The sequence below is a fragment of the Biomphalaria glabrata genome, chromosome 2, assembly GCF_947242115.1.
Source record: "Biomphalaria glabrata chromosome 2, xgBioGlab47.1, whole genome shotgun sequence".
Taxonomy (NCBI): domain Eukaryota; kingdom Metazoa; phylum Mollusca; class Gastropoda; family Planorbidae; genus Biomphalaria; species Biomphalaria glabrata.
The window spans coordinates 35225789-35253607 of NC_074712.1; the positions used below are offsets into that span (position 1 = coordinate 35225789).

General features: G+C 31.5%; 1 protein-coding gene across 3 annotated transcripts in view; it reads left to right on the plus strand.

Annotated features, from left to right (window-relative positions):
- LOC106053348 (polycystin-1-like) overlaps positions 1-26971 on the plus strand; it is a 55758-nt gene extending 28787 nt beyond the window's left edge. For all 3 annotated transcript variants that reach the window (XM_013208891.2, XM_013208890.2, XM_056020225.1), the window contains 23 exons: positions 95-350; positions 920-1115; positions 1251-1559; positions 2205-2539; positions 3926-4090; positions 8351-8443; positions 8568-8750; positions 8858-8964; positions 11410-11556; positions 11653-11780; positions 12042-12280; positions 12574-12684; positions 13237-13478; positions 13712-13842; positions 14035-14200; positions 15213-15430; positions 16575-16660; positions 17038-17325; positions 19406-19540; positions 19925-20245; positions 20378-20572; positions 21111-21323; positions 23707-26971. In XM_013208891.2, the coding sequence (XP_013064345.2) occupies positions 95-350; positions 920-1115; positions 1251-1559; positions 2205-2539; positions 3926-4090; positions 8351-8443; positions 8568-8750; positions 8858-8964; positions 11410-11556; positions 11653-11780; positions 12042-12280; positions 12574-12684; positions 13237-13478; positions 13712-13842; positions 14035-14200; positions 15213-15430; positions 16575-16660; positions 17038-17325; positions 19406-19540; positions 19925-20245; positions 20378-20572; positions 21111-21323; positions 23707-23751 (4309 nt within the window). In that variant the 3' untranslated portion in view covers positions 23752-26971. The remainder of the gene's footprint in view (positions 1-94; positions 351-919; positions 1116-1250; positions 1560-2204; positions 2540-3925; positions 4091-8350; positions 8444-8567; positions 8751-8857; positions 8965-11409; positions 11557-11652; positions 11781-12041; positions 12281-12573; positions 12685-13236; positions 13479-13711; positions 13843-14034; positions 14201-15212; positions 15431-16574; positions 16661-17037; positions 17326-19405; positions 19541-19924; positions 20246-20377; positions 20573-21110; positions 21324-23706) is intronic.
- The last annotated feature ends 848 nt before the right edge of the window (positions 26972-27819 follow it).

The following is a 27819-nucleotide window of genomic DNA, read 5'->3' on the forward strand; positions in this document are numbered from 1 at the left end:
GCTCTCCTCTTTTTTCTTGTCTATCTGACTTAATGCGCTGCATTCCCACTGAAGTTAAGGACAAAATATTCTAGTATTCACTTTCATATTTCAGCCAATTGACAACCACAGATAACTTATTTGTAATGGCTGTGAATGATGACCGTTATCATACAGTTCAACTCTCAGTGGCCACCTATTACTCTTTCTGTCAGTACTTTAACACAACAACTCAACGCTGGGCCATGGATGGCTGTGTGGCCAGAGAGACATCAACAGCAGTGAACACATTCTGTCAATGCAACCATTTGACTTCTTTTGGTGCTGCTGCATTGGCTCCTATAGTAGACTTTGATTTTGCTGATCTAGCAGTAAGAGAACAATATTTCAGTCTTACTCAAAATTTAGTCCCTGGGCAATGACTATATTTATATATATATAATATATATATATATTTATTTATTTATATATATTATAATACACAATTTTATGTGCGAACATAAAATGAAATAAATTGTAAATTGTACAGAATGTCTATATTAACTGTTTTTAAAGTTAAAGTAATATGAATTAAAAATGTGTACTATATCTTATATTATTTTAAATTCTAAATTAAAAATCTAAAAAATTTATAGATATCTGATTACACCATTTTTTTAATTTTATTTTTTAAAATTATAAATGGATAGAGGAGTAATGCTTTAGAATCTTGAATTGAAAATGGGGTTAGAATTAATCTAGAAAGGGGAGGCAAATTGTTTTTACTGACAGGAAATAAATATAATAAACTTTATTTAATAAGTATTTTGTTATGTATTTTCCCAGAAAGTCTTTTATCCCTTTTTTCAAAATTTGAAGGGAACTAGTTTAGTCCTAAATTTCTAATGATGTGTAACATTGTAGAGTAGCATTATTAAGCAGAAGATATTTTTATTCCTAGAATTTAGATCTGGCAACCAATCCAGTTGTTTTCATTGCTGTGGCAATCATCTTCTGTGTTTATCTAGTCATTGCTTTCATCTGTGGATACTTCGATCGAATGGATCTGAAACGTATATCAAGGATTCCTCTTTGTGGTCGAGATGGTGGCTATAAATATAAAATAACTATTGTTACTGGACGTTCATTTGGTGCTGGTAAAGCATTTTTAATGTTAGGCTGATCTTATAAATTTAGAATTTATTAATGCTAATAAACATTTATTATTTATTTTTTGCCCTAGTTTTTTTTTTAAATTAGTATTTGAAAAGTAATGATCAATTACTTCCCAGGAACAAGTGCCAATGTTGGACTAAAACTTTATGGCAGTCAATGCAAAGGACAAACGAGACATCTCACCAAGATGGGAGCTTTCCAGAGAAATTGCCATGATTCTTTTTTGGTGGCTTTTGACACAAGCTTAGGAGAAATAACAAAAATGATGATTTGGCATGACAATTCAGGGCTGTCTCCCTCTTGGTATTTGTCTCATGTTATTGTGCAAGATGTTCAAACCAATACTAAATACACCTTTATTGTGAACTCATGGCTCTCATTGGAGATGGAGGATGGCACTATACAGAAAACTGTTATGGTAGCAGGTAATCTTAATGTAAATTCTAAAAAGATCCATTTTTTTCTAATTAGAATACTCAATCCTTTCATGACATTTACAATGTTAGTTTTTAATGAAAATATTGTTGTCTCAAAGAACGTGTTCATCAAGCTTCATCAAAAGGCAGGGTGACCTATATGCATGTTTTTTTTATTTTCTATACAGTCGTTCTCCCTACAGCAGTAAATCTTTTTTAATCATCAAAAATAGTAGCTTGCTTTCATATACAATACAAAGACTCATGATAAAAAATGTTGCACAGTATAATATGGGTAAACATGATTACCATTTAATGATCAAATAGGTACCAGTTCTTAAGTAACTCAATACTAATTTTTCATCCCTGATGGGTTAATTATCAATGAGAATGAGTCAGTATTTTTATTTTTATGAGTTATCTGGTGGCTTTAGAGCTTTTCTAAAGTTTATCAATTAGATTTCAATTAAATTTTTTTAGTTCTATATTGAGTATAGTATATATATATTAGCATAAGTTCTTTCAATCCTGCTTTGTTACATAACCACTTATCATATTATCTTTTAGAAAAATAAAAAAAAAGGACTTCAGGCTAAGAAGAACTATGCAGCCTATTGTGTGAACTAACTCCTGCAAAATCTTTCTTTTCCCCAGATGATGAGCAATTAAAAAGTTTTAAACATCAGTTCAGCACAGTTTTCTTTGCCACCCTTGCGGAGCTTCATGCTTGGCTGTCTGTATCTAACAGACCTGACCACAGCAGATTTACAAGAGTGCAGAGAGCCACCTGCTGCTTGACCTGCACTTACCTGTATATGGGTGTCAATGCAATTTGGTATGGAGTCTTCAAGACCAAATCAGAGGCAGAGGCAGACATAAGCTGGAACTCTTTAGGATGGGAAGAAATCATTATAGCCTTGGTGTCTACCATTATGGTACTGCCTTTGTTATTTGGGCTTTCATATCTTTTTAAAAGAACACGATACAAAGTAAGTTTTAATTGTATTATGATACCTTTTTTTTAAAATGTATCCATTGAAAGAGATTTTATGAGATTTAATTTTGACTAAATATTTAGGCCATAAGGTATGATGGTCTAGAGCATTAAATGTAAGTTTGCAAAATGAGAAATTGTCTACTGAAACAATTTTAATTAACTTTAATTTACTGCAAGCATTTCTAAAATTAAAATTACAGTTATAGTGGAGCTGAACTCTAGCCAGATATCTGGCCATGTTTCACTAACTGGCCATGTTTCACTAACTGGCCATATTTGGCTATTCAGATATCATTGCAGGATAGTTGGCTGGATACTCAAGATTAAACCAAATACAAATACTAAATTAAAAAAATAAATAAATAAATAAATTGTGAAGAAACAAGTCCTTTTACGTTTAAAGTGTCTTTTTATTGTGGAACATTTTAACAAAATACATATACACGGCAACGTTATGTACAGATCTCCTGCTTCACTCGCTGACCTTTCTTTCTCTCTCTCGTGTTTACACACTAGTCACTTCCCCCAAGTCCCCTAACTCTCGATACTCAACACTTGACCGTGTGTCACGGTTGACCACACAGCAACCGTGTCACCACAGTCCTCCCAGGGCAGAGAAAAATTTTGATCGTATCAAAATTTCATGAACCGAATAGTTTGGGTGTACATTAATAATGTTTAACATCGACAAGAAAAAAAAAAAAATGACATGTAATACAATGGCATCTTCAATTATGAGAGAACTGATAATGCCTATGACGACAAATAAATTTTCAATAATATGTTATTGCAAGGGACATTTCCAATTGAACTATCGTAGAAAGCTTTCCTGTTATATTATACAACTTATATACAAAAAAATACACGCATTTAGTTTTTCTATGTAACAATAATCTTTTGAATGCCAACATTGTCAGGTGAAAAATGCACTATTAGTTAATACTTTATGTTACATTAAAACATCTTCCAAATTAAGGGAATTGTTTACTTTGAGTTTCTTTCATATTAGTTCCTAAAAGAACATTTATGACTACAATCAATGCAACAAACTTTAAAAAACTAAATTTTAGTACAACTTTCACATCTCTGAATGAAATTTAAAAAAAAATTCAGAAGCGTAATGTTCATTCAATTTTGACAAGACAAATTTTAAAGTTATCATACAAGTTATTCTCTACCCTGGGAGGACTGTGGTGACACGGTTGCTGTGTGGTCAACCGTGTCACCACATAAATATAAAAAAATGGAAAAATAATCTAGTCACCTTCTTTTCTTTTAAATATTTGCTTCTAGCTAACCTGGTACCATACTTGCTGTGCCAATTCTCACTTTCTAAATCTAATATAGTGTCCTTTGCATACTTACTGAACATTCACAGGAATCTGTGCTGACACAAGCCAGAAGACCCAGCACTGCCCACACCCTGGAGATTGATGCTGACATTGACCTGTTCAGTACCAGTGAATCTTCCAAAACTCTGACTACACTTGGGGATTTGGAAATGGCAGGGATAGAAAGGGAGAGCACTACAGATTCTTTGCCAGTGAGTGATTCATTTAAAAATCAATGAAATTTTAAGCAAATGTTATTTTTTTTATTGACAATGACATTGTAGATAGTCTTGTCAGCACAATGTCAGCTATGCTGACCATAGGACACATAATATGTAGCAACATCATAAACCACTTAGACAAACATAATGTCCTCACACCATACCAACATGGCTTTAGGAAATATAGATCATGTGAAACACAACTAATAGGACTAATTGATGATTTTTCAAAAGGTTTAGATAATAGTGAACAAATAGATGCTATCTTACTAGATTTTTCTAAGGCTTTTGACAAAGTTCACCACCATAGTTTGCTTAAAAAATTAAAATATTTCGGCATTAATGGTCCACTGCATCAGTGGATTAAAGATTTTCTGATAGGGAGAGAACAAACTGTAATAATAAATGGCTCTAAATCAACACCGATAACAGTAAACTCAGGTGTACCTCAAGGAACAGTCTTGGGTCCACTACTATTTTTAATTTACATAAATGATTTACCAAATTGCATTAGTTCAGGAACAAAAGTCAGATTATTTGCAGACGATTGCATAATATATAGAACAATAAAAACAACACAAGACACAGATATTTTACAAAGAGAATTAGATGAATTACAGAAATGGGAATCAAATTGGAGCATGTCTTTCCACCCAGAAAAATGTCAGTTGTTAAGAGTAACAAAAAAACTAAAACAAATTAATTCCACTTATCTTATTCATGGCAAACCAGTAACACAGACTAAAAACGCAAAATACCTAGGTGTTATAATAAATGAAAAACTATCATGGAATCCACATATTGATGAAACTACAAAAAAATCAAACAAAGCATTAGGATTTATTAAAAGAAATTTCTATAAATCAAATAAGAACATAAAACTAAAATGTTATTTAACCTTGGTTAGGCCAATAATAGAATATGCATCCTCCGTTTGGGACCCCTCAACTCAAGAAAACATTAAGAAACTGGAACAGACACAAAATAGAGCAGTGAGATTCATAACAAACGAATATTCACATTTGACTAGAGTAACACCTTTAGTAAAATCACTAAATTTAGAAAGCCTTCAGGACAGAAGGCTCAAAAGTAAAGTAGCAATCATACATAAAACACTGAACCATAATCTTCAAATACAAAAACAAAATTTAATAAAATACTCTGAAAGACACAAAGATAAAGGCACATTCCTCGTCCCATATGCTAGGACAAATTTGTACAAATACTCCTTCTTCCCTAGTGCTATTAGAGCATGGAATGGGTTGCCTGAGCTAGCCAGGAAAACCAGTGACTTGGCAGAATTTAAGTCATTGGTTAATATGCATGACTAAATGCATGACGCGTAGGACGTAATCATCTTCTTTTTTGAAGTAACGTCTGTATTATATAAGATAAGAAGATAAGATAGGATTAAATTGAACACCCCTGCTAGAATAAGATCCATTTTCAGAGAATAACTATAAAGAAAGACAGAGTATGTAAACACTGTAGGTCAGGGAGAACGGTTGCCAACTCTGATGTACTAAACGTTATATTTGTATTAAAGTGACAGAAGAATATTGATGTTAAATCTTAACTCTTTGACTCCAGAATTATTTTCCACGTTTGGACGGAAATAATTTTTCAGGAATGCGCTACTTTGCTTCGATTAAACTTGTATAACTTTTTTATTTATTATTGGAAAATAATAAATTTGATATAGAATTAAAGAGAAATGCATGCTCTTTCTATTTCTAAAATTTTCTAGCTTGCAAATTATGTTGTTGTTGTAATTTTTGGGTTATGAATATAAAAATTAAAAATGAAAACCTCACCAACTGACATTGAAAATATCCATCCAAGTGCTTGTAATAAGAAATTTATTGTCTGAATTGAATCCAAAGTACCTTTTTTTCTCATTTTTATCCATTTATTTACAGAACACCATAGAAGAAACAGCAATAGACAAAAAAAAAATAAACTGGAACTAATAATCAAATGTCACTACTTTAACGAAAAAGCCCATAAAAAAAGCAACACACTTGGAACAAAAAACTTTTACCCTAAAACTAGCAGTCCAACTGTACAACATATATATATATATATTGTATTTTCTTCTAAAGTTCTTCATGTACTTAGTATATAAATATTCTTTCTAACTTCGATATTCATGGAAGCAGTCAATATGAATGTGTGGGTTCGACTCCCATCCAGCGCAAACATAAACCGTTCTCTCTGACCTACAGTGTTTACATACTCTGTCTTTCTTTATAGTTATAGGTCTCCATTATCTGAAAATGGATCTTATTCTAGCAGGGGTGTTCAATTTAATCCTATGGTCAGCATAGCTATTTATTTTGCTGACAAGACTATCAACAATGTCATTGTCAATGAAAAAACAACATTCCAGCTCATTAGATGCAGTGCTAAGTCTAGGTTGACACACACATTTCTTGGTGGAACAAATCTGAAAGTGTTCTGTTCAGTGCCTAGATCTAGATCTACATCTATCTGATTAGATTTAGATCTAGCAACAGCTAAATTAGTTCTAGATCCACATTGAACTTTAGCTGGGGGTGGGGCTGCTTTATCAGCTGATAAACTTTATCATTACTAGAGCTAGCCCTAGGTCTAGATCTAAAAATTAATTCACTGTCATGAGATTTAGAATCAATATCACCATCAGATAAAACAAAATCACTGTCATCTGAATTATTTTCAATAACAAATTCTCTAACTTCCTCATCAAAGAAATATTTAGATCTACAAAGTTTAGATGGCCCTGGTTAAGGCTCCATGTTAAAAAACATGCACACAGAAAAAATAAATTTAGTCTATTTAAAAACTTCATACAAAATAAAAACACATTGAATGAAGGAAATTCCGGATGTTCAGCAAAGGGAAACAAATCTAGATAAAAAATTAAGCAATAAAAAACATTACCTTTTTGCCGAGTAAAACCAACGTCTAGTGCATTGTTCTGGAGTCAAAAAGTTAAGCTGTTACATTTTCACCTAAATTTTTTGGTGTGCTGAAAGGTGGTCATCGTAACAGAGGTGCCCCATAGAAATGCTTTTGAGACCAGCTTAGGTACCAACTTGCTTTAACTGACATAGAAGAGATCTCGAGTACTGGTTGCAGGCGGCTTTGGAAAGAGATGACTTACTAAGGCCATGGGATACACATTAAAGATCAAAAGGAAATCCACTACCAAGGATAGACATAGATGGCAAAAAGAGATTCTAAATCTACAATGTTCCAGCACTTGATGTGGCAAAATATGTAGGTAGCAGCTGGGGCTGCATAGTCATTTGAAATACTGCACTCCTCATTAATCTTCACACTCAAAGCCAAGCCTTAATATTATTATTATCATGTTAGAAATGAATAGATTCATTCTATGGCACTGCCAGGGTCGAGTTTCGTTAAAGAGAAACAAAATTCATTGTAGTCCCTTTATCAGTTTCAAATAGGAATTTTCTGATAATGTGGCATGTCTGCAGTAGTACCGCAGTCAGACATGCAACAAGAATTATCTTAGGAATGTTAAGGGCCTTGAAGTTATCTTTGAGGTCTGTTGTCATTGTCCCCTCGGTATATTGTTATTTTAAATATTATTATTATTATTATGAAGGCATGATAGATGAGTGGTAAAGCACTTGGTTTCTGAACTGGAGTGTCCCAGGTTTGAATCCTAGTGAAGACTGGAATTTTTCAGGATCTTTAGGGTGCCTCTGAGTCCACCCAGCTCTAATGGGTACCTGACATTGGTCATTGTGCTGGCATCTTGAAACTCTCATTAACCATGGGCCACAGAAACAGATGACCTTATATCATCTGCACTATAGATCACAAGGTCTGAAAGTGGAACTATTATTATTATAAATAAATTTTGCTTAGAAAGCAAATTAATTTGATGTTCAATCAATATTATCAACATTGTGACTTCTCATCATTGCTTCAGCTTATTCATGTTTGGAGCAACATGTCAGAATGACTAGATTATTTTTTCACTTAAACATTTCCAAAGAATATAAAAAATTAATTCATTTTAGTAACACTAACCTATGTATGGTTTATGTCAGGCATCAGTTTTGTGCTGCTCTATTAATCTTAAAGGGTAGTCTCTCATACCATTGATGTGAAATCGTTATAGAAAAATTTGCTAGAAACAAATAGAAGTTTTCAAAACTAGATATTGAATCCAAACTGAATTTCTGTATTGTAGATTTTGAACACTTTTTGAAATCTGTTAATTTTCATTGAATACAGATTACAACAAAGTTAAAAAGAACTGTGCCTATGCATGCTAGAAGCAATAAGATAAAAAACATTGATGATTCCCTTAACAAAAAAATGAAAAAGGTGAGTTGTCATTGATCTCTATTATTCATTGCTTGATAATTCTTATCCGCCATTTCTATGTTTGCAGTCTGTTTGTTAAAATCATTATCTTTGTGCAATAATCTGATGTTTTAATATTAAACAGGAACTATGGTCTCGAGATAACATTATGCAAAATTGGCCAGATACCATGCCAGATTGGATTCAACAAGAAAAGGCACAAACCAGTGCATTGCATAACTTATCTGATACAGAAATGAATAACAGTGCAATAAAAGCAAAGAAAACAATTATGCCCAAAAAATCACCAGGATTAAACAGAAACAAGGTTAAAAAAGAAAGATTTTTTTAAAAATTAATGATTTATTTTAGTTCTTATTGAAATGTTATTTTCCAACCATGCTTTATAAATGTATTTGATGCTATTATTTTTAGTTAGCTGAAGACATTGATGATGATTTTGATCATCAACTTGATCAACTCTCTGCTGAAATAGTCAAAGATGAAAGTAGAAAAAAGAAAACTTTACTTAAGAAATTCAGGTAAAAAAAATGAAATTGTTCTAACTAATCTATTTCTGAGACATTTTTTCTTTAAGAATAATTCTGTTTGGAAAAACAATGTAGTTGTTTTATTCCAGCAATAATCATTATTTATTTATAGAATTTTAACTTAGCAAAATAATTATTTAATTGTAAGATAATAGTTGTATACAAAACATTACCAAAAAATAACTATTAAAAGTAACCATTAAAATGTGACACAGAAGAATTTACAAATTAGTAATACAAATATTTTTATTTGAGTGAATAGAAATATAATCTTCTAATGGTTTAGTATATTTATTTAAATAAGGAAATACTATAATCACTGATAGGCTAACATACATTATGTGTAGATATAATCCACTGGCATGTGAGGATGATGTACATAGTATAAGATGATACAGTTTACAGTTGGGTTAAGACATTAATCTTAATATATAAACACAAAATACCAGTGATTGATTGATTTATCTAGCAAGAGGAATTTACATGATATTTTGTACATGGGTGTCTTTTACCTATAAGTTGGTCATAAAAAAAACATTTTGATAGATTCACATTCTGAACACCTCATTTTGAAAAAAAAATCAAAATCTTCCTACTAAAGCTTTGTATTTAATTTTCACTTTTCCCCTAAATGTCAAAGTCTATGTATAAAGCAAAAATACAAATGTTTAATAACACAATATCCATATTTATTGTAATATAAATATTTTTTTAGTTCATCACATTGAGTTCATAGATGGACACGTGACCACATTATGTCAGTTGACATAGACATAATTTGTTAAGTCAACATGTTGACACTGTCTAGAGGTCACACCTTATGAGGAAACTTGAGTTTGTTTACTTAGAGATAAATCTCAATTAGGGGTGCATGGCTAACATGCAGGATGCCAAATAAAGATGGGTTTTGGAGAGAGAGAAGGAGAGAGACAAATGGAGAAATAGCTGACCTTTCCAGTTCAAGTCTAAATGAGATAGCATTACATAGCACAAGGTGCAAAACAACAACAACACAGGGGGAGGGGTCCAGACGAGAGAATTGGAGAGATTGAAGGAAAGTGAGAGAGAAAGAAACATAAAAGATACTAGAGTTCACAAGCTTAAAAGTATGTTAGAGTGGATTGATGAATAGATATATTAGAGTGGATTGATGAATTGATATGTTAGAGTGGATTGATAAATTGATATGTTAGAGTGGATTGATGAATTGATATTTTAGAGTGGATTGATGAATTGATATGTTAGAGTGGATTGATGAATTGATATGTTAGAGTGGATTGATGAATTGATATGTTAGAGTGGATTGATGAATTGATATGTTAGAGTGGATTGATGAATTGATATGTTAGAGTGGATTGATGAATTGATATGTTAGAGTGGATTGATGAATTGATATATTAGAGTGGATTGATGAATTGATATGTTAGAGTGAATTGATGAATTGATATGTTAGAGTGGATTGATAAATTGATATGTTAGAGTGGATTGATGAATTGATATGTTAGAGTGGATTGATGAATTGATATGTTAGAGTGGATTGATAAATTGATATGTTAGAGTGGATTGATGAATTGATATGTTAGAGTGGATTGATGAATTGATATGTTAGAGTGGATTGATGAATTGATATGTTAGAGTGGATTGATGAATTGATATGTTAGAGTGGATTGATGAATTGATATGTTAGAGTGGATTGATGAATTGATATGTTAGAGTGGATTGATGAATTGATATATTAGAGTGGATTGATGAATTGATATGTTAGAGTGAATTGATGAATTGATATGTTAGAGTGGATTGATAAATTGATATGTTAGAGTGGATTGATGAATTGATATGTTAGAGTGGATTGATGAATTGATATGTTAGAGTGGATTGATAAATTGATATGTTAGAGTGGATTGATGAATTGATATGTTAGAGTGGATTGATGAATTGATATGTTAGAGTGGATTGATGAATTGATATGTTAGAGTGGATTGATGAATTGATATGTTAGAGTGGATTGATGAATTGATATGTTAGAGTGGATTGATGAATTGATATGTTAGAGTGGATTGATGAATTGATATGTTAGAGTGGATTGATGAATTGATATGTTAAAGTGGATTGATGAATTGATTAAAGTGAGCTGTTTTATTGGAAGTGCAAAAAAAAAATTTAGAAGGGAGGTTCCTACCAAAATGAACAATATATATATGGGAACAAATCAACTGGCATACTCAGTGTTTAACACTAGTAATTATATAAACATTTTTTAAAACATAATTATCTTTGAGATTATAGGTCACTATGTATGGAAAACGTCTTTTTAATATGTCACAAGTTTTATAATGAATTTATTTATCTCTTAGCACTAAGTTTTTGTGTGGGCTTAACTTGTAGGCTTCCTTTTTTTCCATCCATAAATATTTATCTTTCGTGTTCTCATTGCAGTAAAAAAGATGTTGCAGATGATTTGTTTAATTCTGATGATGACTGGGTTTATGAAGATCATGAGAAATTTGTAAAGGATTCCTCAAAATCTAAATTCCCTGCTTCCTGTCTTGGTGAAGAACCTGGACTACTTCCACCCATAGAAAGGTAACCTCGATATGATTTCTGATACATTTCTTTGGATAGCAAGAGGCATGCACTGTTAAATAGAAAATTGTTTCATACAATATTTTGTCCAATCAGGCAACAGTCTCAAAACAGTGCCAGAAAAAGGTTTGACTCTGGAGACAAATTTGATATTTCTGCATTTTATAAAGGAAAAAGACAAAGTATTGTTTCTTTCTCATCCAAGACAAAGACTATTTCTTCAGGTAATTATCCATCAATGGATAAACAAATCAAAATTGCTAATTATTATCATCTTTACTTGTAGTGAATTAGAATTTTTTTTGTTTTTTTTAACCAGAGGATTTTTTTCATAGATTAATTTTAACAGCTAAACTCAGTTTACTCTAAACTATTGGACTGATTGTTAAAGTCTAACTACTAGGTCTAATGTTTCTAAATGATGTAGTCTTACTTTGTGATCAACATATGAAACAGTTACATTTCTAGTATATTCTACATTTCAGAAGGACGAGTTCGCTCTATGAGCCTTGAATCCCAAATTTCAAACAAGAAAATGTCTGGATGCACTTTACCTCCTTGGTGTTTGTATGTCAGCTATGCCATCTGCATGAAACTTTGTCTTCTGTCTATTATACTTGTCCTTTGGTATGGCTACAGATTTGGGGCTTCTGTTGCAGTGAAGTGGCTTGTGTCTTTGTGCTTCAGTGTCTTTGCTTCCATCCTTGTGGTGGAGCCTGTTAAAGTAAGTTTTAATTAGCTCGTAACCAAGAATATTTAGGCAAATATTAACTTCTAAATTGTATTTACCTTCTTCATAGTTGCTTTTGAACTAATGATCCTTACTAGTCTGCATCTGCTGGCTGCTCTTCTGAGACATTTATATTTATAATATTTATTGTGTATTTATGTATTGTCAGTAGAAAACAATTTTAGTTTAAACTTAATTTTGTGTTAAAAATAGTAATATTTAAATATAAATTTGCTTCCATAATATCATCAAAAGTATTCTAATAGGAATTGACAATTTTGTTTCAGGTTGTTTTCATCACTGTGATCTTGAAAGTCTTGAAGAAAGATGTTATTCCAGATGAGGATCCAAGCTTACTGGATATTACACCTGTTTCAGAAATGAATGAACAGATTAAAGTAAGTTTGCACAGTATGTTGATGAAGCTTTTAGTGAATACGAATATATAAGAATACTTTAGCTAGAAATTAAAAATGGAAAGTTTCCTTGAAGACCTAGGAATCTATTGAGTAATGTTATAAAACTTCCACTTAGTTCTATCTACCCAAGTTAATTATAGAGCACATCACATCTTAAGTCGATCATGTGACATTATAGTTATCATACTTTTGTGTAAACAAGGTTCAAGATCACCCACTTTGTGACTATGACTTTTAGTTTTTCTCCAGCTAATGTCAGATACTTTCAGAGCTTGGGAATTCCCTCAGATTTCAAATTTGAAACTTTTAACTTTTTCTCTCCGTAATTATTTACAACATTCTGGTGGAATCAATGCTGGTATCATCAGTTAGGAGAGAAAGAGTTAACTTAATTTGCCTTTTACCCATTAATATACTTTAAACATTTTTTTTAAAAATTATTTTGACCTTTAAACTCAAGTCTTTTAAAAAATCAAAGTAACTTAAAATTATAAGCATGGATAAAGTTATTTTTTTATTTGTTCTTCTTAGGAGGTCAAGTTCAAACCTCTTGGTGGATTTGCCTTGCTTCATGCCAAAGAGGAAGGAAAGAAATCTCAACGTCTCCACACCATGCTAAGAGAGGCTGTTATGTTCATGCTCATGTTTGCTCTCTTCCTATCTGTTGTTTACTCCAACTCAAACACCCGAGCTGTGTACCACCATCATCATAACATACAGAAAAAGTTATACAGCAGTCTCAAAACTGGTATTGATTTGTCAAAGATAAAAAGGTAATGTGATAATATTATAATAATAGGAAACCTTAGCATATATTAACTTTTATGACAGCAAAACAATGTTTAATAAATATAAGTTGGCAATCTTAAAACTGCTAGTAAAATCAGAATTAAAAATCATATCTTGAATTCACCAAGCAAAATAATTCATTCCCCAGCTGTGATTTTTTAATGTTTTATTTTGTGTATTAATTAGCCCACCTCTTTTTTTACTTATTACTTGTTAGTGTCCCACACTTTTGGCAATGGTCGCAGAGTGTTATGGCAAGAGTTATTCATTTTAGAGAATTGGACCAATCAGAAACTTTTGGAATTCTTATGGGAGCCGCTTGGCTGAGACAGATAAGGGGAGAAAAAGGTAGTAGTAGTTTACATTTCTTGATATATGTAGACTGCACACAACCAATATTTTATATAAATAAACACACACACAAAATAACTTCATATATTTTCAATATGGAAACATTGATTTTCTATATATTTAGAAAAGTAATATATTGTTTTCTTTTTAGGTTACCGGTTTAATAACTAATCGTCTCGTTTGTTGCAGTCCCTTGCCCTGTAGGGTTATCAACTTCTCCAACATCATTTAGAAAGCTGGACACAAAAAGATGTGTAGACATAGCCCCCCTTGATCCTCCTAAGGATCCATATGGTGTACGCTGGAACATTGGATCTAAAAACTGGACCTACTCTAGCAGCAGTGAATTGAACATGTAAATATTATGTAGTGTTGGAGATATTTCTAGCTAGAAAAGAAACATTAACTGTGGCCAAAATGTATGCTACAAACTATTGTATCTGTAATTTAAAAACAGAAGTGGTGAAGCATTTTAAAAATATGTATTTTAATGGTATCAATTTTCTAACTTAAATATCAATTTTAATATCTGCCTTCCTAATTCTGACATTGTAGTATTTTATAAATGATAATGTATTATAATTACATAATTTGTAAGATATATTGAGATAGATTTGATAATGGAATAGAAGATTTTTAATAAATATTGTGTGCTACAAATCATTCTGACCATTGTAGGACCATTGTGGCACCATCAGTGTTCTATTAACCTGTCCCCTTCTGTTCTTTAGTTTTTTACTGCCATCAAGACTTTACCCCATGTGATCCAATCCATTTGATGCATCAAGACTTTACCCCATGTGATCCAATCCATTTGATGCATCAAGACTTTACCCCATGTGATCCAATCCATTTGATGCATCAAGACTTTACCCCCTTTGATCCAATCCATTTGATGCATCAAGACTTTACCCCCTGTGATCCAATCCATTTGATGCATCAAGACTTTAACCCCATGTGATCCAATCCATTTGATGCATCAAGACTTTACCCCCTGTGATCCAATCCATTTGTTGCATCAAGACTTTACCCCCTGTGATCCAATCCATTTGATGCATCAAGACTTTACCCCCTGTGATCCAATCCATTTGATGCATCAAGACTTTACCCCATGTGATCCAGTCCATTTGATGCATCAAGACTTTACCCCATGTGATCCAGTCCATTTGATGCATCAAGACTTTACCCCATGTGATCCAGTCCATTTGATGCAGTTTTCCCTATTTTACTTTTGCCTACATCTTCCTCCTAGACCTTTTAGCAAGGGCTTTATTTGTCCTGAAAATCTGGAGATGTTTCTTAAACAATCTTAACCCAATATATGTATTTATATTATTAGTATAAAGAGATTGACATTTTGTCTTCAGGTATTCAAAGTTTGGCAAGTCTTTATATTATACAGGAAGTGGATACATCCAAAAGCTGGGCCTCACTCACAATGATACTGTAACCAAGCTAAGGCAGCTTGAAACAGACCAATGGATTGACAATAAGACCAAAGCAGTTTTTGTGGAGTTTATGCTGTACAGTGCTGGAGTGGACCTAACTACTTCTGGCTCAGTCCTGATAGAATTTCCAATTACTGGTTAGTTTAATGATATTTATATATAAGTAGCAGATTATTTAAAACATATTATTTTGAAGGTTTTTAATTGCAATGTATTTTGAATGAGTAATATATTAATCATAAACCACTTAGACAAAAATAATGTCCTTACTCCATACCAACATTGCTTTAGGAAACATAGATCATCTGAAACTCAACTAATATGACTAATTGATGATTTTTCAAATGGTTTAGATAATAGTGAGCAAATATATGCTCTTATTAGATTTGTCCAAGGCTTTTGTCAAAGTTCACCACCATAGTTTGCTTAAAAAATTAAAATATTTTGGTATTGATGGTCCATTGCATCAGTGGATTAAGGATTTTCTGATAGGGAGAGAACAAACTGTAATAATAAATGGCTCTAAATCAACACCAATAACAGTAAACTCAGGTGTACATCAAGGAACAATCTTATATAGGTCCACTTCTATTTTTAATGTACATAAATAATTTGCATTAGTTCAGGAACAAAATTCATATTATTTGCAAATGATTACATAATATATAGAACAATAACAACAACACAAGTACAGAAATTTTACAAGAGAATTAGATGAATTACAGAAATGGAAATCAAATCGGAACATGTCATTTCACCCAGAAAAATGTCAGTTTTTAAGAGTAACAAAAATACTAAAACAAACAGTGAGATTCATAACAAACGAATATTCACATTTGACTAGAGTAACACCTTTAGTAAAATCACTAAATTTAGAAAGCCTTCAGGAGAGAAGACTCAAAAGTAAAGTAGCAATTATTCATAAAACACTGAACCATAATTTTCAAATAGAAAAACAAAATCTAATAAAATACTTAGAAAGACACAAAAATAAAGACACATTCCTCATTCCATATGCTATATGTCATATGTTCCTTCTTCCCTAGTGCTATTAGAGCATGGAATGGGTTGCCTGAGCCAGCCAGGAAAACCAGTGACTTGGCAATGACTATGCATTGTTAACTAGTGAGTGGTAGTCATTGAAGTCTGAAATCCCACATAAGAGAACTGAAATAAATGAGTGTATGAATTATTTGTAATTTTCATAATAGAAGGAGCATTTTAACATAACTGTGTCATTATTTAAGCTAAGGTTGCAATATCGTTGATAACCACTTTCAGGGGGACTTTTAGTGAGCACCTCACTACAGTCAGAGAAACTGCTGAGATATGTTTATGGTACTATTGAACCAATATTAGTATGTCAGGTAAGAAAGAATTGATTCAATTATACTGCGGGACAATTAGATAAACTATAGATGTAGTACATATTCTAATGCTACAGCTAGTGATGAAAAACACTAGAACTTGTATGTATGTTAGTTTTGTGTGTCTGGTTGTGTGTGTGTGTTTGTGTAAACTGAAAAATATTTGTTCTCACACGCCCATTTGTTTTGTTCTCATAGAATATGCTAAATAACATAAGTCTTTTATTTCTTGAGTTGTTTTGTTGTTGATAGGCTTCGATACTACTATTCTATATCTCAGTAATACAAAGTTTGTTACAACAATAATTATTTTGTATACAAAATCAGGCTATTAAATATTTATATTTTTATATTTTTTTTTTTACATTTTCCTGCAGGTTATTTTCCTTATGTTTGTGATTTATTTATCTGTCCTCCTTTTCACCACACTTCGATCTGAAAAGCTGGGCTTCTTCCTTGGATTATGGAATTGGATAGATTTTCTTATCTGCATGTTAGCTTGGACAAACTCAGGTTTATACTTAGCTTGCAACCTAAGAGCAACAGATAATGTCAATAAATTTCTCACAGACTCCAATGATTCAGCACATTTGGCTCAGGTGGTGCTGATGCATGCAGTTTATCGTTATTTGCATGCTTGTCTTGTGTTTTTGTTTTGTTTGAAGGTAAGCATTAGTAATTGTAGTTTTCAGCTGTGGCTTACTCCCAGGGATTAAGCCACATACCTCTACTTTTTTAACTAACCTATTATTTTTTAAATGTATAAATTATAATAATAGAAAATATTAGCTACTTTTTTTGTCCCTTTGTAAGCCTAATGCAACTTTGAAAATGAGTCATATTCTTCTTCTACATGTTACCCTGTTCATGATAGAATTACTGGTCTTTGATCTTATTCAAATGACCAGATGTGATGTGTAAAATGATGGTTAAAAATTATAGTATGTAATATTTTTTTTTTAATTTATAGGCTTGCATGTATATAGACTTATTTGTATGGGGTTTGTTTAAAATCACTGACTGTTTCAAAAGATAACTCACAATTCATAGAAAACTGGTGATTATTTATCTCAACCTTGACCTAACTAGAGTGAAAATTCTATAATAATAAGTAATATAATAATTTATTATTCTTTTGACCTCATTTTAGACAAAATTGAAGCCAAACAAAGTTTAATTTAATTTTATTGTTTGATTTATAAAATAAAAAAAAATATTAAAAAATCCTTTTACATGGGTTCTGAAAGTCTAAATGAGGTTATAAAGATCTGGAAATAACATCAATAAAGCATAATCTTAATGTTGTATTAAATTGTGTCATGTATACTTATTTATAGGGGGTGCAGTGGCTGAGTGGTTAAGCGCTTGGCTTCCAAAGCTGTGGTCCTGGTTCAAATCTTGGTGCAGACTGGGATTTTGAGTTTTGGGATTTTTAGGGTGCCCCTGAATCCACCCAATTCTAATGGATACCTGACTTAAGTTGGGTGAAAGTAAAGGCGATTTGTCATTGTGCTGGCCACATGACACCCTGTTCATTAACCATTGGCCAAAGAAACAGATGACCTTAACATCATCTGCCCTATAGACCAAATGGTCTGAAAGAGTAACTTTACTTTTAAACTTAATTATGCATTCTAGAATCAAAGCATAGCATTAAATCTTAAATCTGCTAATATTTCTCTCACAGACATTTCTCAAGGAGTAATATTTTTTTGTCGTTTGCATTTACTGTGTTAGTTTGCCTAATAGTTGCATGAAAGTTAACTTAAACATTGTTTCCTTACACTTATATATTAAAAGAGATCATTGTCATCTGCCTCACTAAAAGTTACAAAGGTACTTTATCTGGCAGCTGATAACATTGTCACATTTTAATATTAGTTTTCATGTAAGAATTTATATTATTTTGTTAACTTAATGAATCAATTCACAATTTTTTGAACTAATGTGCTTCAATAAGTCATTTTCTTTAATTTTTTACTTAATTTATTTTCTTCAACTTAGGAACCTAGTAACTAGTCTAGTAGTTATTAGAATATTTTGATGTTAAAAAAAACATGAGCAATAAAACTGGCATTCATTTACAATTACTTTCTAAATGCCAGTGTTTGTTTGTGTGTATAAATGCATATAAATCTTTTTTTATTTCATGATTCATCCTTTTTGTGATAAATATTTAGATTTCACAAGTAGACCTAAAAAACAAAAATATTTTTAAGTGTACGCATGAAATTTTTGAAAAACATTTATATCACGTACTTTAATTTGTTCAGGATCATAATAAGTGAGTTTAAGTAACATTTTTGTGAAATAAAATTCATTATTTTTACAACATATATTTAAAACCAAGGCCTAGAAAACCTGTTCAAAACCCTCAAAATGCCTTTTTCTATCAAAATCAGATGTTTCTGAATAGCATTATTTCAGACAGTATCATACTTAATTAGCCTTAACTAATATTTTTAAAAAATGTACATGTTAGACTTTTTTTTTTTTTGAAGAGCTATGTTAGAATAAAGCTATACAAATCAAAGTTGTGAGGTGTACTTGTAATATTTCAACAGAAAGAAATCCAGATAATTTTAAACTTACTAAAGATGTAAATATTTAATGCCTTTAATATTTTCAGTAGAAAAAAAAACTAGTAACTTTTTAAAAACTGGTATCATATTTTCATTAGTAATCCACTTACAGCTTTATTTTTCTTTTATGTTCTTTAATTCTTGAATTTGTGTTTTTTCTTAGGTTGTTAGACAAATTAGATATATTAGACCACTCTACAAGTTTTATATGACGTTGTCTGTGTCCAGCTGTCCATTAATGGGAGTGTTCTTTATTTTCATTATACTTCTGCTTTCTTATGCTCAGTTGGGATATCTGGTTGGTATTTCATGTGTTTGGAGTAACTATAAATATAATAATAATAATACCACTTGAGTCTAAGAAAAGTTTTAAGACTTTATTAGGACTGTCTTTAAATGAAGTACTTTAAGCAAGGCTATGTTAAAATACTTGTGAGGAAAAAAAGATAACTTTTCAAACCCTAAATAATTTATATTTTATTTATTTTCATGTTTCAGTCACTAGTATTTATAAACAGACCTTTGTCAAGTAGAATTTATTTCATAGAGAATGATTGGTTATAAATAGTAGATTTTATTTATGGAATTCATTGATCTGATTTACATAATAAAAAATTGAAGAATTGTATATCTGGCTCTTCCCCCAGTACAGATATTTCAATGTTTGATATATCTCTACTAGATTTTCGGTGCCAACATTCAAGACTATAGTAGCTTTGAACAGTCACTCACTGCTCTGCTTGGACTGATGTTTGGCCAGGCGGTTCAACTTACCTGGATCTTGCAGTCATTCCCAATCCTGACACTGATATTTTTTACATCTTTCTGCTTCATTGCATATGGAATGGTAACAGCCTTAAGTATATCTATTCTGGGATGGTCCTACAAGTGGTCCAAATCACAACTGTACTTCAAGACAACATTAGAGATGAGGGATTATGAGATGATAGACTTCATGCTTCACAAGTTCAAACTAATAACAGGAATGATCAAACCAAAACCTGTGAGTTACTTTAAAGCTTAGAAAAATAAAGAAGTAAATAAAGAACTGTTCTTATTAAACTGTTATCACTTTAAAATTTGCTCAAAAGTTTGGCCTTATTTATTGTAGTTTTTTCACATTTCTATTCTAAAGCCATTCAGAAGAGTTAAATTTGCTGATCATCAATCAACATCATGTCTTTCTACACTCTCATCTTCTGAGTCAAATCAGTCATTCCAAAGATTCAAAACTAGTGGCTTAAGTAAGAAAAAATTTAACCCATTGACTTATGATCCAGTAAGCAACCTCAACCGCTCTTGGAATAAAGTGTTGACACTCATAGAAAAGGTAAGTTTGATTTATATCATCTCTGCCTGTGGTCCCATCTGGGGCATACGCATCAACCAGCTTTCTCCAAGTGTCTCGGTGCTGGGCTCCATGTCTGTCCATCTGATGTATATAGTTTAGTTTAAATCATCCATTTAAATCGATTTATTTACATTCTTGGATAAGAAATCAAATCTGTTGTGTAATAAACAATTATTGGAAACAAAAAATTAAGAAAAATATTCTTGGATAAATAGCATTAATCCTTTCTAGCTGATTCCAAGTGAAACTATTATATGTGGTATTTATGGTTTCCTTCTTGATTTGAATCTATATTTTTTTTATTTTAGTAGATCATATTTTTTAGCCTCCAGCTAAGCAGTATATTTATGTAAAGTTAGCACTTAGAAAGCTTTACTGACTAAAAATACTATTTTATTTCATTTAGGCCTAATTTTAGATGACTTAGTCCATCACCAGCTGGACCACTATATTATTCTTAGAAATGCAGTATAAGTAGTTCTAGTATTCTGATCAAGTTTTTTTAATGCTTTTCTAGGTTGAAGCAATAGAATTTTGTGAAGATGACTCAACAAGAAGACTGAAGACAGTCATTGAAGCTTGGAAATCAGTACAAGAAAAATCTAGAATACAAAGTGTACAAAAAAAGTGTTTACCAAGAGAAAAGTTAAAGCCACATTGTAAAGCATGGACCAAAGTACAAAATCATTTTTTGGAAAACAGAGAAGTTGATTATACACATTTGATGATGGTTTGTTTATTGTTTTATACTGTATCAAACATTTTTTTTAATGATCTTTGTTATTTCTTAAAATGGAATCATCATTTTGGGCGATTAACTCAACTGAGAACTCTGTACCATTACTGTCACTCAGCTCCATTGCTGTCACTCAGCTCCAATGCTGTTACTCAGCTCCATTACTGTCACACAGCTCCATTGAGGTTACTTAGCTCCATTGAGGTTACTTAGCTCCATTGCTGTCACTCAGCTCCAATGCTGTCACTCAGCTCCTATGTTGTTACACAGCTCCATTGCTAAACACAGCTCCATTGCTATCACTCAGCTCCATTGCTGTCACTCAGCTCCATTGCTGTCACTCAGCTCCAATGCTGTCACTCAGCTCCTATGTTGTTACACAGCTCCATTGCTGTCACACAACTACATTGCTGTTGCACAACTACATTTCTGTCACACATCTCCATTGCTGTCACATGGCTCCATTACTGTCACACAGCTCCATTACTGTCATACAGCTCCATTACTGTCACACAGCTCTATTACTATCACACAGCTCCATTCACTCAGCTCCATTGCTGTCACTCAGCTCCATTGCTGTCACTCAGCTCCAATGCTGTCACTCAACTCCTATGTTGTTACACAGCTCCATTGCTGTCACTCAGCTCCATTGCTGTCACTCAGCTCCATTGCTGTCACTCAGCTCCTATGCTGTCACTCAGCTCCTATGTTGTTACACAGCTCCATAGCTGTCTCTCAGCTCCATTGCTGTCTCTCAGCTCCATTACTGTCACACAGCTCCATTGATGACACTCAGCTCCATTACTCTCACACATTCTTCTTCATTGTATTTAATAGGACAAAAAATTGGGAAAAAAATATATAAAGGTGAAAGGGAAGACAAAGTACAGAAACTGAACAAATAAATTTCTTTTTTTTTTTTATGAACAAACTATTTGCAGCCAAAATTTCTTTTTTTTTCTTTTTAAAATTTTATTGGAATTAAATGATTTCTTTTGATATCGTAAGCATGTTTAGAAGTTCTAATTTAAAAAAGAAATAAATCATACGCTAACAAAACCTTGTACATTTTAAATTTCAACGTGCACATCTAACAAAAAAAAATCTTAATTATCCTAGCAACTTTCTTATTACTGTTAATGTCAAATTAATAATGAGAAATATGTAACAAAAGTTAACACTTTGTACATAGCATATAAAATGGCTTAACCATCTGGCCAGCCAACAGGTTGAAATAATGCCATAGTTTATAATGATGGCCCATAATGTTGATTTTAGGATGGGATTCCATTAACTATGAGAGTGTCTCATCGATCTTAATCCAACTGTGTCAACCAGATTTGTTGCCCTTCTATATTACCTTTTGTCAAGTCTCAATGCTATGCTGGATTGACTTTTAAAGATTTACCAAAAATTATCCAAACTATGAAACAAGCTAAAGACACAAAATAGTGGCATACATGGCATCAAATTATTCTCTTTAGCCATACAAATTGTCTTAGACCAGCTATTTATGTTACTGAATATTTCTTTGAATACAATGATAGTTCATTTCTTTTAGTTTAATTGTTATGGGGACATAGGTGAAGGAAATACTTGAAACACTATGCATCTTATCTTATCTTATATATTACTTCAAAAAAGAAGATAATTATGTCCTGTGCTTTTCATGTGTCAATCTTATCTTATCTTATATAATACAGACGTTACTTTAAAAAAGAAGATGATTACGTCCTACGCGTAATGCATTTAGTCATGCATATTAACCAATGACTTAAATTCTGCCAAGTCACTGGTTTTCCTGGCTAGCTCAGGCAACCCATTCCATGCTCTAATAGCACTAGGGAAGAAGGAGTATTTGTACAAATTTGTCCTAGCATATTGGACGAGGAATGTGCCTTTATCTTTGTGTCTTTCAGAGTATTTTATTAAATTTTGTTTTTATATTTGAAGATTATGGTTCAGTGTTTTATGTATAATTGCTACTTTACTTTTGAGTCTTCTGTCCTGAAGGCTTTCTAAATTTAGTGATTTTACTAAAGGTGTTACTCTAGTCAAATGTGAACATTAATTTGTTATGAATCTCACTGCTCTATTTTGTGCCTGTTCCAGCCTCTTAATGTTTTCTTGAGTCACGGGGTCCCAAACGGAGGATGCATATTCTATTATTGGCCTAACCAAGGTTAGCAATGCATGTGAATCAATGACTTTAATTCTGTCAAGTCATTGGTTTTCCTGGCTAATTCAGTGAACCCATTCCATGGATATTTGATTTAGAAAAAGTAATTCAAAGATTAAAGATTTTTAAGGCTTATTTAAAATACTTAAATTTCTTTACCACTTTAAAATTGTTTTGTTTAAATTTGTTTTCTTTTAGAATCAATTGGAAAAGTGTGATTTAGAAGATGTTAGTGAGTGTTGAGATGCAAGCTTCCATCACCCAACAACCAACAGTTACACCAAAAATTGTTACGCAAGTATAAGAAAAGCTTTATTTTATTATTATATGTTTTTTTTTAATCTGTTCACTGTTTACATAAAACAAAATTTATAATTTTTATGTTTGTTTGTGAAGAAGTTAAGATTTAAAATTTGATGTGTAGTTTAAAAAAGAGGTCAATAATAACAATTTTGTCATTTGTATTTATATTTTTCTTAAAAGTTTACATTTCTATTGTAAAATGTGTTTGCTATTTATTTTAAAGACATTAACTAAATGCTTATTAGAATCTATTTTAATCTTACTGAGCATTTTAGTTCAGTATTTATCTCTGTGATATGAACAATAACTGTTTTTTTCTAAACTATCCATATATATGTGCACAATAAGGTTTCACCATTTATTTATGCACATCAAGGTTTCACCATTTATATTTTTTTGACTTGAAACTGTGATGAATTATTCAACTTTATTTTTTTGGCAGCTCTTACAATAAAAATTGTGGAATCATTATATTTATTTAATGCCGTTGAACATTTACCCACAGTATAAATTAACATAGCCAGACCTCTATGCCTTATATTGAAAGTTTTACTTGTTAATATTTGTGATACTGTTTTTTTTTTAAATATTTATTTCTAATGAAGCTAATATCTTCATTATGCCAGTATATTTTAAAGCCCATAATTAATGTTCTTTAAGGTGATATATTTGTAATATTTTTTATTTTGCTTCCAATAATTGTTTATTACACAACAAATTTGATTTCTTTAGTAATTCAATTTGATGTATAGTTTGGTTATTGCTGGAAAGTCAATTGCATACCCTTACTTGTTTGAGCACTTGAATTTTTTATGCTGTCCCTATTTGAATGTTAAGTTCTAGTTAAAAATATCCACCTTATGTGTTCCTCCACTGGACTAAACTGGTTCTTTGCTGGTCAAGGTGTCAGTGTTGCATTTTAGTTACAAATGCTTTTTTTTATATCTATTAAACATAGGTAACATTAGAACAAAAAACAACAACATTAAGATGAGAATATACCTTCACCACCTTAACCTTTCTCTTAGTATGCTGCACCATTAGGGCACCATACAAGAACTGTCAATTGTCTTTCTCCATTCCTCTCTGTCCTTTGCCTTAGATAGAATTTCATTCACTAACAGGTCTGTCCATTCTTTGATGTCCTTTTCTTCTTCCTGGTACTGTTCCCCGAAGGAAGGTCTTTGTGAGCCCTTTGATGGTCCAGCAACTACACCCTTGAGTGGACAGCCTCACTGGTCCCCCTTCCAACCCCTAAATCTCTCACATGTGGCTCCTAGTGCCATGCACTGGTAAACTACTTTAGCTGGCATACTAAACCATGTGAGGGGTGGTGATAACATGGCACCATTGGACGAAAGGCCTTCTCACCTAAGGCCACCAGCCAGGGCAGAAGAGTCCCAAGAGAGACTATAATGGCCACATGTTCAGGACCAAGGCAAACCACCTAACACATTTGTGAAAACTTCTCTATTGGGTGTATAATATCTATCAAAACTATCCAATAACATTGATCTTCATTTAAAAAGACAGATTGTTGAACTAAATTCATCATAGCAACGATGTGTCTTATTTAATTATACAATATATCCATGTTCTGTTTTCTTAACACTAAACAAAGAGACACTTTTCTTCTTATTTAGAAATGAGCTTTTTAAAATATGAATATATTGATCAGAGCTCAAACATGCATTGTATTAAGTTGAATGTTTGAGCATTCTCCAAGCTCATTGGAAAATATGACCATTAGGAGATGTAGCTTTCAATTTGTGAAACCTTTAATTTATACTTCAATAATCACTATAACTTTATTCCATAAAGCACAGTTCAATGTCAAACACACTTTGACAGTGCTTTACCTTCATAGAAACTAATGAAAATAGTTTACATTTGGAACCGATATTCTTGTAGTGATGAAATATTTTGTTTTGAGTATTATTTATAAAATGACATATTTTATTATTAACATACTTTAAGGGCTTAACTGGACATTTTTTATTTCACTCTATGTATTAATCATTGTAATACAAAGTCATTCAACACATTACATATAACTAACTACTATGTAAACTAAATTTTATATTGCATCCTGACCATTTTATTCCTACATTATCACAGCATTAACAGTGAACCTCATTACTGTTAGCTTCAGGGATCAACAGCCAGTAAGCTTTGTTTAATAATGAATCATGTACAAAATATGCCAAGTTGTAGCATAAGTAGCGTTTACTTCTAGTGAAATAATATACATAATGAATAAGAATTTGTGTTTATGTATATAACACAAATATATACATTTAACATATATACATATATATATTCTGATGTATGTTAAAATGGTTTAGCAGTTTGTTTTATATTCTAACTGTAAATATATGTTAAAACAAGGTCAGAAGTTTGCTATATATTTTAATAGCTGCTCTTATACATTGCAATTGCTGCTTGTATGCATTCCAATGACTTTTATATGTTCTAATTGCTGTTATACATTCTAATTTCTGCTGTTATTGTACATTCTACAATTGGCTGCTATACATTCTACAATCTGCTGCTATACATTCTACAATCTGCTGTTAAACATTCTACAATCTGCTGTTATAGATTCTACAAGCTGATGTTATATAATTTTATTGCTGATACATGTTAAAACTTGTTAACTTGTTTAGATTCTAAAAAGTAAGCAGCTTTCTATATCTAGCTGTTAAAGCCAGTTGAAACAAGTGAAAGAGTTGTATATATTTCAAACAAGGTAATTGAAGCAGACTGACACTAACAAAGCAACTTAAAATGTTCTTTTATTACTAAGGATTTCATCACAATTTTACTATAAACTTACAATTTCATTATAAGTAAAGATGTACAAATCATTAGCTTTTAATATCTTTGTGCCTTATTCAGAATAGATCAGTATTTTGTTTGTTCTTTGAACCATCCAATGTCAATATATGTAGAATATGATTATTGTAAATCTGTGATAGAAGCAAATGTTTTGTTTATTTATATATATATGTCTGGATTAACTTTCAAATGTTGCTGGTATTAACTTCATTTAATAGAATAATAGTTTCTTTTTATTAAAATTATTTCAATGTTTTTTGTTTGGTGTAATGCACAAATTGTAAGACAAATTTCCTTACGGATAATAAAGATTATTATTTTTTTTTTTTTTATTTTTTTTTTGTTCAAAGTTGAAGTCTTTTTTTAAGTAATTTATGTTCATTTTATAAAATGTTGTTTTTAACATTAATGTAACTAACGAAAGATTAAGAGCTCAATGTCTCTTTTTCTTGATGAGAATAGAATAAAATTTAGACAACAAAAATAAAATTTTTGTTTTATTTTTTCTTTCTAGAATTATTATAATGATTATTGTCATACTTGAATAATTTATTTGTGTTTTGAAACTTCATCTGAATTTATTCAAATATTTGTTAAGTAACTCCAAGCAAAAGTTTGGTCTTTCGATCTTTCAGAAATGGGCAGAAGTTAATCCTGGACGTAAACAATATCAAAAAGATTTTGTCATGTCCTTAACAGCAATGACAAAATAAATAAGTTTTGAATAACAAGCATGAGATACAATAAAATTAATAGCACACAAATGTACTTATATATTCAGCCTAGATAATATAATTCTGTGGCAAACCAGCTAACAATTAAATCCATATAATAATAACCAGATATTTTAAGAGGGACAAAGTGGATGAATAATACATTTGGTGGACAGTGTTTTTTTTTTATCAGCCTAATGACTTTCAGGCATATTTTGAAGGTGGTAAGTTGTTAAGTTGACCAGAGTGCATAGCATACGACCAAGAAGCCACACTCTGTATGTGTATATAGCTCTTTCCGTCTGGAAAACAATGGACGTGTTGGGGATGGAACAAAAGCCAGCAACCCAGTGCGGAAAATTGTTTCATTTTTTTCACATTATTTAGTTAATGTACAAATTATATGGATAAATTGTACATTACCGACCTGGCTACTATGCAAGTTACATAGATAAAT